Source organism: Rhinoraja longicauda, chromosome 3 (assembly GCF_053455715.1).
Source record: "Rhinoraja longicauda isolate Sanriku21f chromosome 3, sRhiLon1.1, whole genome shotgun sequence".
Classification (NCBI taxonomy): Eukaryota; Metazoa; Chordata; class Chondrichthyes; order Rajiformes; family Arhynchobatidae; genus Rhinoraja; species Rhinoraja longicauda.
This window is the reverse complement of record NC_135955.1, coordinates 86,299,331-86,316,259: the sequence shown is the minus strand read 5'-3', so window position 1 is coordinate 86,316,259 and position 16,929 is coordinate 86,299,331. Positions and strand designations below refer to the sequence as shown.

Sequence of the window (16,929 nt, the reverse complement as noted above, 5' to 3'; positions counted from 1 at the left end):
GTTAGCAGGATCTGCTTTACACGGTGTTTTTTAAGTGATGGTGTTAATTGCGGAGGTTTTTTTAAATAAACATTTGTGGCTGTGATTGTAAACACACTGGCGTGCAGCTTTAAGGCACAGCAACGTGTGGGCCAGGGCCGGCCCCTGGTTCTGACGGTGTGGCGCGTTGTTAGACGCTGCCTCCGCCGCTGCGACACCCAGCAATCGAGGCAGCGGGCTCTGCAAGCGAGTTGCTGACATTGGCAATGTCCAAGACGAGGGGCCGCGGGAGGAAGGCTGCTGCTGGAAGCCAGGTTGTGATCAGCAGGTTTTTCCGCCCTGCAGAGAGGGGAAAGGAGCAGAGCAGGCGGGAAGACAATGTAGCAACATCTTCCCTTGCACCCACTCGGCAGCAGCAGGTGAGAGGAGAGGAGGCATTGGCTTCATTGGCTCGGTCGCATTCTGCACATCTGCACATCATGCATTTAATATTTTGGAACATTGTACAATTTCCTTTCCACGTGTCTACATTGTGGCAACCCACTTCCTGATATATTTGCATGCAATTGCTATTGGCTTCTTTATATTGATAGTTCTGGGTGCATTTTCCAGTGCAAGAATGCAGAAAAGCTTCCACATTTGACCCTGGAGCGTTGTAGTTTTAAGCTTGGACGTTTAACTTTATTAGACTTTATGGACAAAAATTTTGTCCACAAGGGACAAAAATTCCAACTGGCAAAACTCAAAACGCAGGATGGAAAAGACTTGAGTGGATGTTTGTATTGTTTTGTACTGTTAAATGTGAAACAAGAAACTATCTGACTCATTTACCCATTTCCTTCACAGCCTAGCTTAGCTGTAAATGCCCTCTCAAACATCTACCCAATAGTTTTACTAATACATGATAACTTGCTATGGATGTATTCGCTGGGGAATTAAGGTTCCATGGAAGCATTCTCAAAATGCGTTGGAAGGAACTGCAGATGCTGGTTTATAACCGAAGACAAGACACAAAATGCTGGAGTAACTCTGCGGGACAGGCAGCATCTCTGGGGGAAAAGGAATAGGTGACGTTTCGGGGTTGGGACTCTTCTTCAGCCATTCACAAAATGTGACTTGAACCAGGATAATGGAGACATAAAGTTCAGATAATGATAATGGATAATGGAGACACCAAGTTCGGATAATAATAAAGGATAATGGAGACATAAAGTTCAGATAATGATAAAGGATAATGGATAATGGAGACATAAAGTGGCTGCCGATCAAGCATCCAGTTTGGAAGGGAATGTTAAATCCGGTTTGGAAAAATGAAATGGAGCTTTTCACTGCAGGAGCACTTGGAATTTGGTAATCTAATCATAGAATGTAAAGCGGTACAGAACAAGAACAGGCACATCGGCCCACAATGTCTGTGTCGAATATGATGCCAAGACAACTCTTGTCTGCCTGCACATAATCCATAACTCTCCATTCCCTGCATATCCATATGTCTATGCAAAAATCTCTTAATTGCCACTATCATAGCTGTCTCCACCACCACCCTTGGCAGCACCTTTTGAGGCATTCACCACTGTCTGTGTTTAAAAAAAAAAAAAAAAGAACTTGCCCTGCATATTTCCATTAAACTTTGCCCCTCACATCCTAAAGCTATCCCTCTAATACTTGATGTCTCCATCCGTTGGAAAAAGGTTTCAACTGTCTACCATACCATATCTGCCTCTCATCTATATACTAAAACTCTCGTTTGTTTGTTTGTTACTGAACTACAGCCAAAACGGTACACGATAGCGCGACAATTTTAGGCCCACCTTACTCACCGTCTTCCCTTTGGTGCTAATGGAAGAAGTTTCATTGAAATCGGTGTTATGTTTTTAAAGTTATTCACATTTTAAAGTTAAATCTTTCTCCTCGGTAGGGAGAGGGTGGAGGGAGTGGGGAGGGAGGGGGGGAGGATAAGGGGGGTTGAGGGGGATGGAGTGGGGGGGAGAGGGGAGGAGGGAGGAGGGAGAGGGGAGGAGGGAGGAGGGAGAGGGGAGGAGGGGTGGGAGAGAGGAGGAGTGGGGGAGGAGAGGGTGTTGCGCCAATGCAGGAGAGGTTTGGGCCCAACGGGTCCACTTGGTCTAGTAATGTTATATAGTTTATTATTGTCATGTGTACTGAGGTACAGTGAAAAGCTTTTGTTTACGTGCTTTCAAGTCAGAGAAAAGACTAGCATGAATACATCAAATCGTCCACAAAGCACGGATAAAGGGTGCAACATTGAATGCAAAGATATAACATTGAAGTCTGATTAAAGATCGTTCAAAGGTATCCGATTAGGTAGATGGGAGGTCAGGACCGCACTCTAGCTAATGAGAGGGCTGTTCAGTTGTCTGATAATAATCTCCCCTCCACCTCCGGTCCGGCATTCCAATGCAAACAATCCAAATCTGTCCAATAGACAATAGGTGCAGGAGTAGGCCATTCAGCCCTTCGAGCCAGCACCGCCATTCAATGCGATCATGGCTGATCACTCTCAATCAGTACCCCGTTCCTGCCTTCTCCCCATACCCCCTCACTCCGCTATCCTTAAGAGCTCTATCCAGCTCTCTCTTGAAAGCATCCAACGAACTGGCCTCCACTGCCTTCTGAGGCAGAGAATTCCACACCTTCACCACTCTCTGACTGAAAAAGTTCTTCCTCATCTCCGTTCTAAATGGCCTACCCCTTATTCTTAAACTGTGGCCCCTTGTTCTGGACTCCCCCAACATTGGGAACATGTTTCCTGCCTCTAATGTGTCCAATCCCCTAATTATCTTATACGTTTCAATAAGATCCCCCCTCATCCTTCTAAATTCCAGTGTATACAAGCCTAATTGCTCCAGCCTTTCAACATACGACAGTCCCGCCATTCCGGGAATCAACCTAGTGAACCTACGCTGCACGCCCTCAATAGCAAGAATATCCTTCCTCAAATTTGGAGACCAAAACTGCACACAGTACTCCAGGTGCGGTCTCACCAGGGCCCGGTACAACTGTAGAAGGACCTCTTTGCTCCTATACTCAACTCCTCTTGTTACGAAGGCCAACATTCCATTGGCTTTCTTCACTGCCTGCTGTACCTGCATGCTTCCTTTCAGTGACTGATGCACTAGGACACCCAGATCTCGTTGAACATCCCCTCTTCCTAACTTGACACCATTCAGATAATAATCTGCCTTTCTATTCTTACTTCCAAAGTGAATAACCTCACACTTATCTACATTAAACTGCATCTGCCATGTATCCGCCCACTCACACAACCTGTCCAAGTCACCCTGCAGCGTTATTGCATCTTCCTCACAATTCACACTACCCCCCAGCTTAGTATCATCTGCAAATTTGCTAATGGTACTTTTAATCCCTTCATCTAAGTCCAACCTCTCCTTGTTCTGAATGTCCTAATCCTGGCGTCATTCTGGTAAACGTCCTCTGCACCCTTTCCAAAAGCTCCACATCCTTCCTGTAGTAGGCAACCAGAACTGCATGCAATACTCCAAATGCAGTCCAACCAAAGTCCTATAAAGCTGCATCATGACTTCCTTACTTTTATACTCAGAAAATGCTGGAGTAACTCAGCATCTCAGGAGAGAAGGAATGGATGACGTTTCGGGTCAGTCTGAAGAAGGGTCTCAACCCGAAACGTCACCCATTCCTTCTCTCCTGAGATGCTGCCTGACCTGCTGAGTTACTCCAGCATTTTGTGAAATAAATACCTTCGATTTGTACCAGCATCTGCAGTTATTTTCTTACACTACTTTTATACTCAATTCCCCGATCAATGAAGGCAAGCATATCAAATGCCTTCTTTACCATCCTATCTCCTTGCGTTGCCACTTTCAGGGAGTTATGGACTTGGATCCCAAGATCCCTCTGTACATCATTTCTGTTAAGGGTCGTGGTATTAATTGCATATTTTCTCCTTAAATCCATTCAACCTCCCAAAGTGCAACACCTCACACTTGCCTGGTCAGAAGGAATAGGAGTAGAATTAGGCCATTCAGCCCATCAAGTCTACTCCGCCATTCAATCATGGCTGATCTATCTCTCCCTCCTAATTCTAAGTTCTAAGCCAAAGATGGGTGTTTTGGGTGACAAACCTTGATTGGAGGGAGGATGCAGCAGGAAGAGAGGTTTATAAATGAGAATGCTTGTGGTTCCCAACATTTCAACTTCATTTGTGTTATTCGGTGCTAGAAAACGTTAGTAAACTTTAGTCATCCATGCTTGTGGCAGTGTAGAGACTGACATGTGATGTGTGTCATGTTCTGTCAATTGGAATGATCTGTGCTTTTAAATGTGTGAATGGTGAGGGGAGAAAAAACTTTGAATGTTTTGGTAGGAAGGAACTGCAGATGCTGGTTTGCATGGAAGATTGGCACAAAATGCAGGAGTATCTCAGCATGTGCAACTTGCATGTTCTTTTGTATCCTTCTCGATCTCGTTTCCCTCTCCTGACTCTCAGTCTGAAGAAGGTGTCTGGACCTGAAATGTCACCCATTCCTTCTCTCCAGAGATGCTGCCTGACCCGCTGAGTCACTCCAACATTTAGTGTCTATCTTCAAATGTTTTGGCGGCTGGCCGTGTCCTGTGGAGCCTGAACCCAATAGTTTGTGCTTAAAATTTACCGGAGATCCATCAGTTCTGAGGAAAGATCAACATCCAAAATCTGTCCTCCTACATATATCCACCTGGTTTCATTTTATCTATCTGAACATCCATCACGGTTATGTGTTATCTAGGGCAAAGCCTTTGATAATGTTCCACACAGTAGGCTTCTCTGCAAGGTTCGATTGCATGGAATCCAGGGAGAGCTAGCAAACTGGATATAGAACTGGCTTCGTGTTAGGAAGCAGAGGGTGGTGGTGGAAGGCTGTTTTTCAGATTGGAGTACCCCTGAGTAGTGATGTGCCTCTGCTGGTCCTGGACCCATTGCTGTTTGTCATCAATGCCAACGATGGATGAGGATGCATTAATAATTAGTAACTTTACAGATGGCACTGAAATAGGTGGTATCATAGACAGTGAAGGTGAGTATCAAGAATAACAGTGGGATCTTCGTCAGTGGGCCAAGGAATAGCTAACTGAGTTTAATTCAGATCATTATGAGGTGTTGTATTTAGAGAAGTCAACCCAGGGAATAACCTTTGCAATGAATGGCAGAGAACATGGGAGTGTTGTAGAGCAGAGGGATTGAGAAATACAAGCTTTGTACACAGTTTTGTGAAATTGGCATTTTGGGTAGATAGGGTGGTGAAGGAGCTTTTGGTACATTAGCTTTCATCAGTCAGGCTACTGAGTCGAGATGTTGGGGCGCTGGTGAAGCCGCACATGTATTGTGTTCTGTTTTGATCACCCTGCTATAGGAAAAATGCCGTTAAGTTGGACAGGGTACAGAGAAGATTCATGGGAATGTTGCTTGGACTCAAGGGCCTTAGCTATATGGAGAGGCTGAGCAGGCTAGGCCTTTATTCTTTGGAGGAGGCGGAGTGGTAATATAAAGGTGGTCAAGAAGGCACAGCAATGACTGTTCTACGTGAGAACACTGAAGAAGTCTGGTCTGCCCCAACAGCTGCTGACGACCTTCTACCGCTGCACCATAGAGAGCATCCTAACGCATGGCATCCCTGTGTGGTACCTCAGCTGCACGGAGGCAGAGAGGAGAGCTCTTCAGCGGGACCGGTTCATAGATCTCAGAAGACTATCGGAACACAGCTACCAGCCTTGGAGCACATCTACGACACACAATGCCTCAGAAAAGCCACCAGCATTCACAAAGACTCCTCACACCCCTGCAACAGTCTGTTCTAAATTCTACCATCGGGCAGACGCTACAAGGCCTTCTACGCCCGCACCTCCAGACTCAGGAACAGCTTCATCCCCAGGGCCATAGCTGCTATGAACCGCTGAGTCGGATGGTCACATCGCACAGTGAACCGGCACAGATCTACTTGCACTTTATACTGTTTTAAATCTGTTTCTAATTTTGTTTCACTGGGTTGTATAAATTTATACTCATTAGCTAATTAATTTATTGCATCGTATGGGAGGCGCATTCCCAATCTCATGTACCCCTGTACAATGACAATAAAGATATATTGTATTTTATTGTATAAAATCATGAGAGGAATAGGTAGGGTGAATGCACAGTTTTTTCCCCCAGAGTAAGGGAATCACAGAATTAAAGCGATAGGTTTAAGGTGAGAAGGGAAAGACTTATTAGGAAGCTGAGGAGCATCTTTTTCACACTGAAGGTGGTGTGTGTATATGGAACGAGCTGCCAGGTGCAGTGGGCAAGGCAGGTACAATAATAACATTGATAACTCATTTGGACAGGTATGTGGATAGAAAAGGTTTAGAATGAAAAGGCCTAGCAAGGGTTAATGGGACTAGATTAGATGGGGCATCATGGTTGGCATGAATGAGTTGGGCCAAAGGGCCTGTTTCTGTGCTGTGTGACTCAATGACTCTATAAATATACCAAGGGGGAATCTGTGGTTGCATATGGATGATTTCTTCACTCTGCAGCTTGTATGACAAATATTTAGATCCGTATTGCAATACAACACCCCATGTAAATTAAAGCTTTGACTAGTTTCAGTGAGAAGAGTTTTAAACTTTAGTGTTGAATGTTTATGGACTCGCATTGAGGAGACCCAAAGCGTTTATATAAAAGAAAAAACCTGGGCAGAAGGTTTAAATGAGCAAAGGCTGGGAAGTAGCAGTTTAATTTGGTGTGCTTTTTCTATCTGGGATGTGGGTGACAATATTTTTTTTAAAGGAGCTTTTATTTATGCATATAAAATATTAACTGATATGATTAAGGTGAATCCAGAAGATTAAGTCTCGTCGAAAGTGCAAAGAAAGAGGATGTAACTGAGATTGTGGGGCATTCGAACAATACAATACAATACAATACAATACAATATATATCTTTATTGTCATTGTACAGGGGTACAACGAGATTGTTAATGCGACTTCCATACGATGCGATAAATTAGTTAGCGAATCAGCTAAACTGAGGGGTTGTGTAATCTGAGTTTAATTGTGATCCTTTGCTCCCTGCAGATACTGGACACCAGGAAGAAAAAGGAAACAAAAGCCGAACAAGGTGAACCTTGGGCGAAACGTAGAAAGTTGGCAAGTCGAGAAGAGAATGGAGATGTACTTAGAAAAGATAGCAGTAAGTGCATAGACAGTGGTATCTCAATGCAATTGGTCTACCACTGACTATCAACACCAAAGCCCATAGTGATCATTTTCATGACCATCTATGACAATTGTTCATGTTGTAGGCACTATTTAGCTCAAATTGACAGGAAAGAACAAGGGGTCACAGTTTAAGGATAAGGGGAAAGTCTTTTAGGACCGAGATGAGAAAGTTTTATTTCACACAGAGAGTGATGAATCTGTGGAATTCTCTGCCACAGAAGGTAGTTGAGGCCAGTTCATTGGCTATATTTAAGAGGGAGTTAGATGTGGCCCTTGTGGCTAAAGGGATCAGGGGGTATGGAGAGAAGGCAGGTACGGGATACTGAGTTGGATGATCAGCCATGATCATATTGAATGGCGGTGCAGGCTCGAAGGGCCGAATGGCCTACTCCTGCACCTATTTTCTATGTCTATGTTTCTATGAAATACCAAGGTACATATCTGTTTGCTTCTAAAAATGGTGCCAAATTGACGCAAGTTAAAGTTTGAAAATTCCCTAAATCGTGTTTTTAAAAAAAGTTGAATACATGACAATCTTCTTATTCCTTTCCACTAACTGTTGAATTTAAAGAACAAAATCATTCTGTTTAGGTCACGATAGGATACAACTTTATTTATCCAGGAGAGAAATTGGTCATGTGCATTGTAATAATAATAATGAAATTTATGTGACTAGTTATTACACAGCAGATATGTAATTTTGCACAAACATGAAATTAAACTATTGAGTGGAAAAGTCCAAGATCAGGGATGTGCAAAGATGGATGGATTTGGGGGGGGGGGGGGGGGGGGGAAGGGAAGGCAGAGAGAGAGAAAGAGTTAGTCTACCCCATGACAGAGTGGAAGGAGTTGTACAGTTTGATAGCCACAGGGGAAAAAGGATCTCCTGTAGCATTCAGTGCTGTACCTTTTGTGGGGCCAGTCTGTGGCTGAAGGCGCTCCGTGTCCAAATTTGAGGAAGGATATTCTTGCTATTGAGGGCGTGCAGCGTAGGTTTACTAGGTTAATTCCCGGAATGGCGGGACTGTGGTATGTTGAAAGACTGGAGCGACTAGGCTTGTATACACTGGAATTTAGTAGGATGAGAGGGGATCTTATCGAAACATATAAGATTATTAAGGGGTTGGATACGTTAGAGGCAGGAAACATGTTCCCAATGTTGGGGGAGTCCAGAACCAGGGGCCACAGTTTAAGAATAAGGGGTAGGCCATTTAGAATGGAGATGAGGAAAAACTTTTTCACTCAGTGAGTTGTAAATCTGTGGAATTCTCTGCCTCAGAAGGCAGTGGAGGCCAGTTCTCTGAATGCATTCAAGAGAGAGCTAGATAGAGCTCTTAAGGATAGCGGAGTCAGGGGGTATTGGGAGAAGGCAGGAACGGGGTACTGATTGAGAATGATCAGCCATGATCACATTGAATGGTGGTGCTGGCTCGAAGGGCCGAATGGCCTCCTCCTGCATCAATTGTCTATTGACTATTGTCTATTGACCAGTGTGTCATGGAGGGGGTGAGCTGTATTGTCCAAGATGCTCTGCAGTATGAGGAGCATCCTCCTTTCGGAGACCACCTCCCATGGATCCAACGTTTCCCCCAGGACGGAGCTAGCCTTCCTGATGAGCTCGTTGGTTCTGTTGGCGCCTGTAGCCTTCACCCTGCCGCCCCAACACATGACAGCGTAGAAGATGGCACTGGCGAGTGGGTCAGACAGCATCTGCAGAGAAGGAATAGGTGACGTTTTGGGTCGAGACCCTTCTAAAGACCCGAAACGTCACTCGTCCATTCTTTCCAGAGATGCTGTCTGACCCGCTAAGTTACTCCAACCTTTTGTGTCTATCTTCGATTTAAACCAGCATCTGCAGTTCCTTCCAACGCGTAGAGTTAAATCCTGTTTCCAACACTTATCTCCCTCCTTTTTTTTCTGTCTTTCACGTGGACAGTGGCACATGAATAATCCAGTCCAAATCCAATCTATTTTGCCCATCTTCGTCCTGTTGCAGCCTGACTTGGTCGTCCCTTTGATTTTCCACTTCGATTGTTTAGTATCCTTGTTATTGATGTGAAGCAATTGGATACGGAGACGCATGAAATTAATATCTCAGTTCATGCAAAGAATTCATTGCCCAGTTCATGCAAAGACTAGGGGCGGCACGGTGGCGCAGCGGTAGAGTTGCTGCCTTACAGTGAATGCAGCGCCGGAGACTCGGGTTCGATCCTGACTACGGGCGCCGTCTGTATGGAGTTTGTACGTTCTCCCCGTGACCTGCATGGGTTTTCTCCGAGATCTTCGGTTTCCTCCCACACTCCAAAGACGTGCAGGTTTGTAGGTTAATTGACTGGGTAAATGTAAAAATTGTCCCTGGTGTGTGTAGGATAGTGTTAATGTGCGGGGATCGCTGGGTGGCGCGGACTTGGTGGGCCGAAAGGGCCTGTTTCTGCGCTGTAGAATCTAAATCTAAATCTAAAACTTCATTGCCCACATGAGTTTTGTGAGCCAGTCTAATAATTTCTCCTGCATTGTGCCAAGCCTCCAGTTATCTCTTATTACCATAGTAACAGCCACCTCTTCTCTCTAGCGTTGAGTTCTTGGATGGCATTGGAGTGGACCCAAGGCTTCTCATCTCACCACAAACAGATAATCTGCTTTGTTGCTTCCAATTTGTTAGTCCTCTGAGACCTTGGAGCTTAGTAAAGCAAGATAACTTCCTAAATCATTACAGCCTTTTAATAAATTTGAAAGAATGTTACACTGGGAGGGAATCTCTTAACTCCTGCCAGTTTGGTTCATGAGGTGATTATGTTTGTTCCATTAAGTCTTCATTGCCACCAAATCTTATTCAGAATCCTGTGATTAATCAATGTCCTTCAAATGAGTAGTTATCAATCACTTTCCTTTTACTTTCTTGATATATCCTTAGCAACCACCCGAATTTGGTTCAAATTAAAAAAGCAGTCATCAGGTCATAGATACACAGATAATAGTTGCAAGAGGAGGCCATTTGGCCCTTCGAGCCAGCACCACCATTCATTGTGATCATGGCTGATCATCCACAATCAGTAACCCGTGCCTGCCTTCTCCCCATATCCCTTGATTCCACTGGCCCCTAGAGCTTGAGGAGCAGAAGAATTAGGCCATTTGGCTCATCAAGTCTACTCTGCCATGCAATCATGGCTGATCTATCTCTCCTTCCTAACCCCATTCTCCTGCCTTCTCCCCATAACCCCATGCTAATCATGAATTTATCTATTTCTGCCTTAAAAATAACCTTTGCCTTGGCCTCTAGCCTTCTGTGACAAAGAATTCCACAGATCCACCACCCTAAAGGTATGCCCTTTTATTCTGAGGCTATGGCCTCTGGCCCAATATTCTCCCACTAGTGGAAACATACCCTTCACGTTTACTCTATCCAGGCCCAAATTGTCAGAGGAAGACAGCAGAGTGAATCTGCAGAGAATTTGATGAGATGTGCAGTGGTAATGTTGGGAGGCTTTAATCCAATTTAAGTGTGAGCAATTAATGTTAGAGTAAAGGGGAGGAGAATTTCTAAAATGTGTTCAAAGTATGTTCTCCATCAATCTAGGAAGGAGGCATTTGATGCTCGGGTCTGGGCAGAGACGATAATGAAACAAAAAAAAGTTTTTTTTTAGAATGGATGAGGGAGAGCCAGTGGATGTGGTGTATCTGGACTTTCAAAAAGCCTTTGACAAGATCCTACACAAGAGATTAGTGTGCAGAATTAGAGCACATGGTATTGGGGGTTGGAGTATTGACATGGATAGAGAACTGGTTGGCAGACAGGAAGCAAAGAATAGGAATTAACGGGACCTTATCAGAATGACAGGCAGTTACTAGTGGGGTGTCGCAAGGCTCTGTGCTGGGACCCCAGTTATTTACAATAGAGATTAACGATTTTAGACGAGGGAATTAAATGTAACATCTCCAAGTTTGCGGTTGACACAAAGCTGGCTGGCAGTGTGAGCTGTGAGGAGGACGCTACGAGGCTGCAGGGTGACTTGGATCGGTTGGGTGAGTGGGCAGATGCAGTATAATGTGGATGAATGTTATGCAATTTGGTGGCAAGAACAGGAAGGCAGATTATTATCTGAATGGTGTCAGATTAGGAAAAGGGGAGGTGCAACGAGACCTGGGTATACTTGTATATCAGTCAGTGAAAGTAAGCATGCAGGTGCAGCAGGCAGTGAAGAAAGCTAATGGCATGTTGGCCTTCATTGTAAAAGGATTTGTGTTTAGGAGCAGGTCCTACTGCAGTTGTACAGGGCCCTGATGAGACCACACTTGGAGTATTGTGTGCAATTTTAGTCTCCTAATTTGAGGAAGGACATTCATGCTATTGAGGGAGTGCAGCGTAGGTTCACTGAGTTAATTCCCGGGATGGTGGGACTGACATGATGAAAGAATGGGTTGACTAGGCTTGTATTCACTGGAATTTGGAAGGATGAGAGGGGATCTTATAGAAACATAAAATTCTTAACGGATTGGACAGGCTAGATGCAGGAAAAATGTTCCCGATGTAGGGGGAGTCCAGAACGATCACAGTTTAAGAATAAGGGGTAGGCCATTTAGGACTGAGATGAGGAAAAACCTTTTCACCCAGAGAGTTGTGAATCTGTGGAATTCTCTGCCACAGAAGCCAATTCACTGGAAGTTTTCAAGAGAGAGTTAGATTTAGCTCTCGGGGCTAACGGAATCAAGGAATATGGGGAAAAAGCTGGAACGGGGTACTGATTTTAGATGATCAGCCATGATAATGCTGGCTCGAAATGGCCGAATGGCCTACCCCTGCTCCTATGTTTCTAAAGCAGGAGCTAGGCTAAAAACAACAAGTTGAGATGGGAACGAAGGAGGGAAGTTAGACTGGTAAAGAGAGGGAATGGGAATAAAATGGACAACAGCGAATCCAAAAAATAACAATGGGTAAGTAAGAAGTGGGAAGGAAGTCTTGCGAGCAGGGCAAGTAATATAGAATTAAAGGCCCAGGCAAACTTGAATACTCAATGCGTACCATCTGTTTCAATTAAGGAAGGAAATGCTGACAGAATATGGATAGAAGGAGAGATGATGGAGGTAATGAATGGGGTGAAAATTGATTTGCTGGAAAGACCGATTATGCTGAGAGTGAATGCATTAGGTTGCTCAGGGAAGTGGTGTGGAGGTAGTGGAAGGGTTTACCACAATCTTCCCTGGATATGGGCATAGTGGTAGAGGATTGGATGGTGGCAAATGTGACATACTTGCTGAAGAAAAGACGCAACAAATCTATCAGATCCCTTTTACTATCCCATTAAGTCTCATTGTTAAATATTATTTCATAAGTGACCGGAGCAGAAATAGGCCATTCGGCTAGTCAAGGCTACTCCACCATTCAATCATGACTGATCAATCTCTCCCTCCCAACCCCATGGTCCTGCCTTCTCTCCATAACCCCTGACACCCGTACTAATCGAGAATCTATCTGTCTTAAAAATATCAATTGACTTGGTCTCCACAGTCTTCTGTGGCATTGAATTCCACAGATTCACCACCCTCTGACTAAAGAACCATCTTTGTAAGTTTTGTATTACTGTACGAGTGCTGTCATTTTGAATCATCAGTTTTCTAAATTCAAATGATTTCTATTTTTAACTTCTAAGATGAGCCAACAGTTCGCTGCCATCCCAGGATATCTTCAGGCACCCTGGACAGACTGAAGGGATTTTCTGTCGACCGGCACCTAGAAACATCATGTATTAAGGATTCGGGTGGGGATGTCCAGTGGACAAATATCAGATGCACAGACAATTCGGATTTGTATTCTGATGGTGTTGGCACAGAAATGTGTGATGGGATGCTGATAAAGGATTTGAATGGAAGACTGGAGCAGGTAGGTTATTTAGCACAGTTTGAGGCCTTGTCACACTTCAAATAAAATGTCATCATTTGGACATACTTTTAAAATGGCAACTTGCTTCATATGTTTGATAAATCTGTTCAGTTTAGAGATATAGCTTGTAAACGATCGCCGCTGTTCCAGGTGACAACTCCTTTATATTGGCGAGACCAAGTGCAGGCTCGGTGATCGTTTCGTTGAACGCCCCTGCTCAGTCCGCCTAAACCTACCTGATCTCCCGGTTGCTCAACACTTTAACTCCCCTTCCCATTCCCACTCTGACCTTTCTGTCCTGTGCCTCCTCCATTGTCTGAGTGAGGCCCAGCACAGATTGGAGGTACAGCACCTCATATTTCGCTTGGGTAGCTTGCACCCCAGTGGCATGAACATTGACTTCTCTAACTTTAAGTAACACTTGCTTTCCATCCCCTCCCTATTCCCAGTTCTCTGACCAGTCTTACCGTCTCCGACTACATTTTATCTCTCACTCCCCTGACATCAGATTGAAGAAAGGCCTCAACCCGAAACGTCACCCATTCCTTTTTTCCATGGATGCTGCCTGTCCCATTGCCAGCATTTTGTATCTATCTTGACTGGACTTTGCTGGCTTTATCTTGCACCAATCGTTAGTCCCTTATGTATCTATGCACTGTAAATGGCTCGTTGTAATCATGTGTTGTCTTTCTGCTGACTGGGTAGCACGCAACAGAAAGTTTTTCACTGCACCACGGTACATGTGAGAATAAACTAAACTGATCTAACTTTTGCACGGATGCATTTATGAGACATTCTTAAATGAACTTTTTGTTTTGTGTCTGACAGTCGCATTCCCAGGAAACAGCGAGCATTGATAGGAGTCCGTTTTCAGCTTCAAATGAGGGAGCCAGTGTGAAGAACAGTTTGGAAGACGGGGGAGTTAATCGCAGGACGAAGAGTGCGTACACTCCACTCGAGCTGCAGTTCCTGGAGATTAAAAAACAGCACAGAGACGCAGTGCTGTGTGTGGAGTGTGGATATAAATACAGGTTCTTTGGTGATGATGCTGAGGTAGGTCATTTTAATTAAAGTCAATTGTTATCGGGGAATTAATAAAGTTTCACTTCTACGCATCAAAGCCCTAGGTACAAGGCAGTAGTTAGTCCAAGGAGGGGACATTTCAAGTGTTACTTTATTGTCACATGTTATAGGAGCCATTTGTGTTTACTAGCTGTCTTAGCATATTATATTATTTTGTATCCTGCTGTATTATTTTTGGACACTTGGGGGTTGTTGTGAGATGAATCCAAGACTTACATATGTGGGCATATATGGACTGGGAGGAGCCAGAATTATGAGTATAATTCTGGCAAGCAGTGACTCTTATCGAGATCTTATCGAAACATATAAGATTATTAAGGGGTTGGACACGTTAGAGGCAGGGAACATGTTCCCAATGTTGGGGGAGTCCAGAACAAGGGGCCACAGTTTCAGAATAAGGGGTAGGCCATTTAGAACTGAGATGAGGAAAAACTTTTTCAGTCAGAGAGTTGTGAATCTGTGGAATTCTCTGCCTCAGAAGGCAGTGGAGGCCAATTCTCTGAATGCATTCAAGAGAGAGCTGGATAGAGCTCTTAAGGATAGCGGAGTCAGGGGGTATGGGGAGAAGGCAGGAACGGGGTACTGATTGAGAATGATCAGCCATGATCACATTGAATGGCGGTGCTGGTTCGAAGGGCCGAATGGCCTCCTCCTGCACCTATTGTCTATTGTCTATTGCCTAGTAATCTGGCCCAGAAGTACAGTGCTGCTTGCTGTACCTGCTGTAAGGCAGTATCTCTGCCGCTGATCACATTGAATGGCGGTGCTGGCTCGAAGGACTGAATGGCCTCCTCCTGCACCTATTGTCTATTGTCTATTGACGTGATGCATCAGACACGAAGGAGCCATGGCTAGATACAGTTCTTAACAAATTTATGATATAGAAATACTATCGGTTTGTATCACTACTTCTATAAACGACTAATTAAATGGAAATGTCGTAAAGATCTCTCTGTTATTTGCGTCAAGAATGATCACTCCACTCCTTTCGTGGTGGTGACTAAGGAGACGACTCAATGGAAAGTTTCGAAGTTGCCACTATACATGTACTAGGGTGCAGTGAAATTACTTTTTTGCACGCAGTTCAGTAAATGTCTTGTGTAGGAAAGAACTGCAGATGCTGGTTTAAATCAAAGGTAGACTCAATATGCTGGAGTAACTCAGCGGGACAGGCAGCATCTCTGGAGAGAAGGATTGGGTGACGTTTTTCGGGTCGAGACCCTTCCGAAACATTACCCATTCCTTCCCTCCAGAGATACTGCCTGTCCCTCTGAGTTACTCCAGCATTTTGCGTCTACCTTTAGTAAGTGTCTTACTGAATCAATAGGCACAATCAAACTTAATTTAGTTTTAGTTTAGAGAGACAGCGTGGAAACAGGCCCTTTGGCCCACTGAGTCCGTGCTGACTATTGATCCCCGTGCACGAGCATTATCCTACACCTGAGGGAGACTTTACAATTTTACCGGAGCCAATTAACCTACAAAACTGTATGTCTTTGGAGTGTGGGAAGAAACCGGAGCTCCTGGAGAAAACCCACACTGTCACGTGGAGAACAAACTCCGAACGGAGAAGCACCTGTAGTCAGGATCGAACCAGGGCCTCTGCCGCTGTAAGGCAGTATCTCTGCCGCTGTAAGGCAGTATCTCTGCCGCTGTAAGGCAGTATCTCTGCCGCTGTAAGGCAGTATCTTACAGATTGAGATATTCCTGTTTAGTTTAGAGATACAGCGCGGAAACAGGCCCTCCGGCCCACCGGGTCCGCACCGACCAGCGATCCCCGCACATTAACACTATCCTACATACACTAGGGCCAATGTTTACATTTTGCCAAGACAATTTACCTACATACCTGTACGTCTGGAGTGTAGGAGGAAACCAAAGATCTCGGAGAAAACCCACGGGGAGAACGTACAAACTCCATACAGGCAGCACCCGTAGTCGGGATCGAACCCGGGTCTTCAGTGCTGCAAGCGCTGAAAGGCAGAAACTCTACCGCTGCTCCATCGTGCCGTTGTGGTACTGCTCCATTTAACTAGGTTTAAAAAAATCTCCTGACGCTATTTAAACATGACATTTCTATTTTTCTTGAGCAATTTTGGTTCCTCAGCTAGGATGGTGTGGTTTAAAATGTGAACCATCAGACCAGCTTGATCGGCAAAAATGTCAGTTTACTTTAGTTTTGAGATACAACGTGGAAACAGGCGCATCGAGTTCATGTCAACCAGCACCTCTATCCTACACGAGGGACAATTTACAATTTTACCAAAACCAATTAGCCTCCAAACCTGTCCGTTTTTTGGAGTGTGGGAAGGATGTGCAAACACTGTAAAGACAGCACTGATGGTCAGGATCGAACACTGGTCTCTGGCCCTGCAATGCAGCAACTCTGCCACTGCGCTGCCCGTACTTGTGTGATGTGATAAATTAATCCTGGATCACAATTATTGTCCAGGTTTATTATTGTCACGCGCGATTTATTTACTATCAGGACTGGAACGGTTGTTTAAATGAAATGATTCAATAGACAATAGACAATAGGTGCAGGAGGAGGCCATTCGGCCCTTCGAGCCAGCACCGCCATTCAATGTGATCATGGCTGATCATTCTCAATCAGTACCCCGTTCCTGCCTTCTCCCCATACCCCCTGACTCCGCTATCCTTAAGAGCTCTATCTAGCTCTCTCTTGAACGCATTCAGAGAATTGGCCTCCACTGCCTTCTGAGGCAGAGAATTCCACAGATTCACAACTCTCTGAC

General features: G+C 44.6%; 1 protein-coding gene across 1 annotated transcript in view; it reads left to right on the top strand.

Moving 5' to 3' along the window:
* Nucleotides 1–202: 202 nt before the first annotated feature.
* The window catches only part of msh3 (mutS homolog 3 (E. coli)), a 254,529-nt gene continuing 237,802 nt past the window's right edge, over nucleotides 203–16,929 (top strand). Inside the window, exons 1-4 of the mRNA XM_078396561.1 lie at nucleotides 203–398; nucleotides 7,069–7,183; nucleotides 12,861–13,090; nucleotides 13,919–14,143. Coding sequence (XP_078252687.1) covers nucleotides 246–398; nucleotides 7,069–7,183; nucleotides 12,861–13,090; nucleotides 13,919–14,143 — 723 coding nt within the window. The 5' untranslated portion in view covers nucleotides 203–245. The remainder of the gene's footprint in view (nucleotides 399–7,068; nucleotides 7,184–12,860; nucleotides 13,091–13,918; nucleotides 14,144–16,929) is intronic.